The 2,291-nt window shown below is 34.9% G+C and overlaps 1 protein-coding gene across 1 annotated transcript in view; it reads left to right on the forward strand.

Moving 5' to 3' along the window:
• Positions 1–2,291, forward strand: part of LOC110031497 (DNA mismatch repair protein MLH3-like) — a 117,857-nt gene that overhangs the window by 77,088 nt on the left and 38,478 nt on the right. The window contains exons 12-14 of the mRNA XM_020734720.1: positions 646–724; positions 815–868; positions 1,418–2,291. The exon at positions 1,418–2,291 is cut by the window's right edge and continues 389 nt beyond it. Coding sequence (XP_020590379.1) covers positions 646–724; positions 815–868; positions 1,418–2,291 — 1,007 coding nt within the window. The remainder of the gene's footprint in view (positions 1–645; positions 725–814; positions 869–1,417) is intronic.

A 2,291-nucleotide genomic window follows, 5' to 3' on the forward strand; every position in this document is an offset into this window, starting at 1 on the left:
GATTCATGTAGCCGACCCCACGTAGTGGGATCAAGGCTTTGTTGTTGTTGTTGTTGACATGTTTATGACATTGGTAATATTTCTAATTTTCATTTTTTTTCCATTCATTTGTTTCTTCTTTAATTCTTTTTGTTAAAAATTTAGGCGAAGCCGCATTTAAACTTGTTTCAGGACGTGGAAAGGAAACATGTATGCATATTACTGAGTTCACAACATTTTGACACTTGCAAACACTTTCTTGCTTGTGCGTATACATGTATGGCTATGCGAAGGAGTAAGGTTGGATCTGAGACAGTTGTTTTGCAAATGAACAACAGTACAGATTGCAAGGAGAGATTAGAATTGTGGTTGGTTTTGAGAAGGTTCACTGACTCAGTAGAGAAAGGACATAACTTTGTTATACTATGGTTGAAACATGAATATGAACATTCAAAAGTTATAAAGAGAAATGAGTACCTTGGAGTTAATAACGATTTGAAAGAAGTCTGATGATCAACTTTTGATTTGAGGCAATAATTGGTCCCATAATCTTAACTAGAAGACATAATAGGTCCCAGTTACTCGATCATTATTAATGTCTCAAACATGTGTGCACATTCATTTTTTTCTGTTCTTAATGTTTTTTTGTCTTAATTGCGTTTTCAGGACTGGGGCAATGTTTTATCTTTCTTTAAACAAGCCATCATACCATACTGGGAACAGTTTGCATCAAATCTATTTCAAGGTCAGAATTATATCCTTTCACAACTTATCTGGCTGAAGTTATATTTTTCATTTAACCATATTTGGAACTTGTTATCCATTTTTTTTGTAGGGAGAACTGCTTCTTGTGAAGTTTTTTTTCAAGAAAATGGATCACAGAGAGAAGGTAGGAACTTCTCATTTGATAAGAGAAGATCTTTGGTGCTTCATTTACAACCATAGGTTCCAATTTTGTTTTTAGATATCATGACTATTCCATAGCACAACTAATTTCCTTCTTGAATTGTTTCATAATGTAATTTTCATTTTGCTGACAAAAGTGAAAAACCACCAGCTTGCTTACATAATTGAAATATTTGTTATGCTTTTCAAAGATTAGTTTTTGCAGATATGCTCCTTTAAGGTATCACAAAGAACTTTGAACTTCTCATTTGATAAGAGAAGATCTTGGTGCTTCATTTACAACCATAGGTTCCAATTTTGTGTTAGATATATTGTGTATTCGAGAGCACAAGTAACTAATTTCCTTCTTGAATTGTTTCATAATGCAATTTTCAGTTTGCTAACAAAAGTGAAAAACCACCTGCTTGCTTACATAATTGAAATATTTGTTATGCTTTTCAAGAGATTAGTTTTTGCAGATATTTTCCTTGAAGGTAGCACAAAGAACTTTGAGCTCAGATTTGCTAAAAAAAGTTTTAATTTTTTTGTCAAGGTTCAGTTTTCCATAAACAAGTTAGCAACTCATTGGATACATTTTCTGGTGATGCAAGCAATTATCAGAGGCTCAATCGATTATGTGATGATAAAGCAGATTGTGTTTCATTTTCTAAGACACGTCACAGTGAGGATGATCTTGTTGAGGTGTCTAACAACTTTTGCCTAGATGAAGGTCACACTTTCCAGGGTAAAACTTATATGCAAAAGGTGGACGACCTTTATGAATCTCCCCTAGCTTGCGATAGCGATGATAAAGTTTTGACTCTCATGGAAAATGAGAGATTTAACTCAGCATGCTGCTCAGCAAGCTTTGGGTTTGATGAACATCATGATTTTTTGAAGGAACCAATTTCTAAGAAAGAAGAATGCACTACAGATGAAAATTTGTATAACAATTTCTTACATAGCAGCGACAATCTTATTTTCAAAAGGAATATCAGGAAATCTTTTCTTCAAGAAAGAAGCAACTCACAACCTCCTGTGATTAGTGTTATTAGAAAATGCCAGAAGTGGCCACAAAAGGTTACATCTAGCTTTGAAATTAGCCCTTTTTACTGCGACCATGCATGCTCTGAGGAGACCAGCCTGAGCCATCGAAAAGTTGCAGAATATGTAGACGATGGGAACTCCAAATTGGGGTTATCACATTTTGGTTTTATAGATTCGTGGATTGCTAGGACACCACTAAGGCATAATGATGTTACGTCTGATTCTGCTTTGATAGAGAATCACTTAAACATGCAAGCTGCTAATTATAAGCATTTTGTCATTGAAGAGATGAACGCTGAATTTCCTGATACTGCTTTGAGTGAATCCCGTGATGTTCTGCCTGACTTAAACTTTACGGGCAGGAATGCAGCTGTCCTTAG

Source organism: Phalaenopsis equestris, unplaced genomic scaffold (assembly GCF_001263595.1).
Source record: "Phalaenopsis equestris unplaced genomic scaffold, ASM126359v1 Scaffold000834, whole genome shotgun sequence".
Classification (NCBI taxonomy): domain Eukaryota; kingdom Viridiplantae; phylum Streptophyta; class Magnoliopsida; order Asparagales; family Orchidaceae; genus Phalaenopsis; species Phalaenopsis equestris.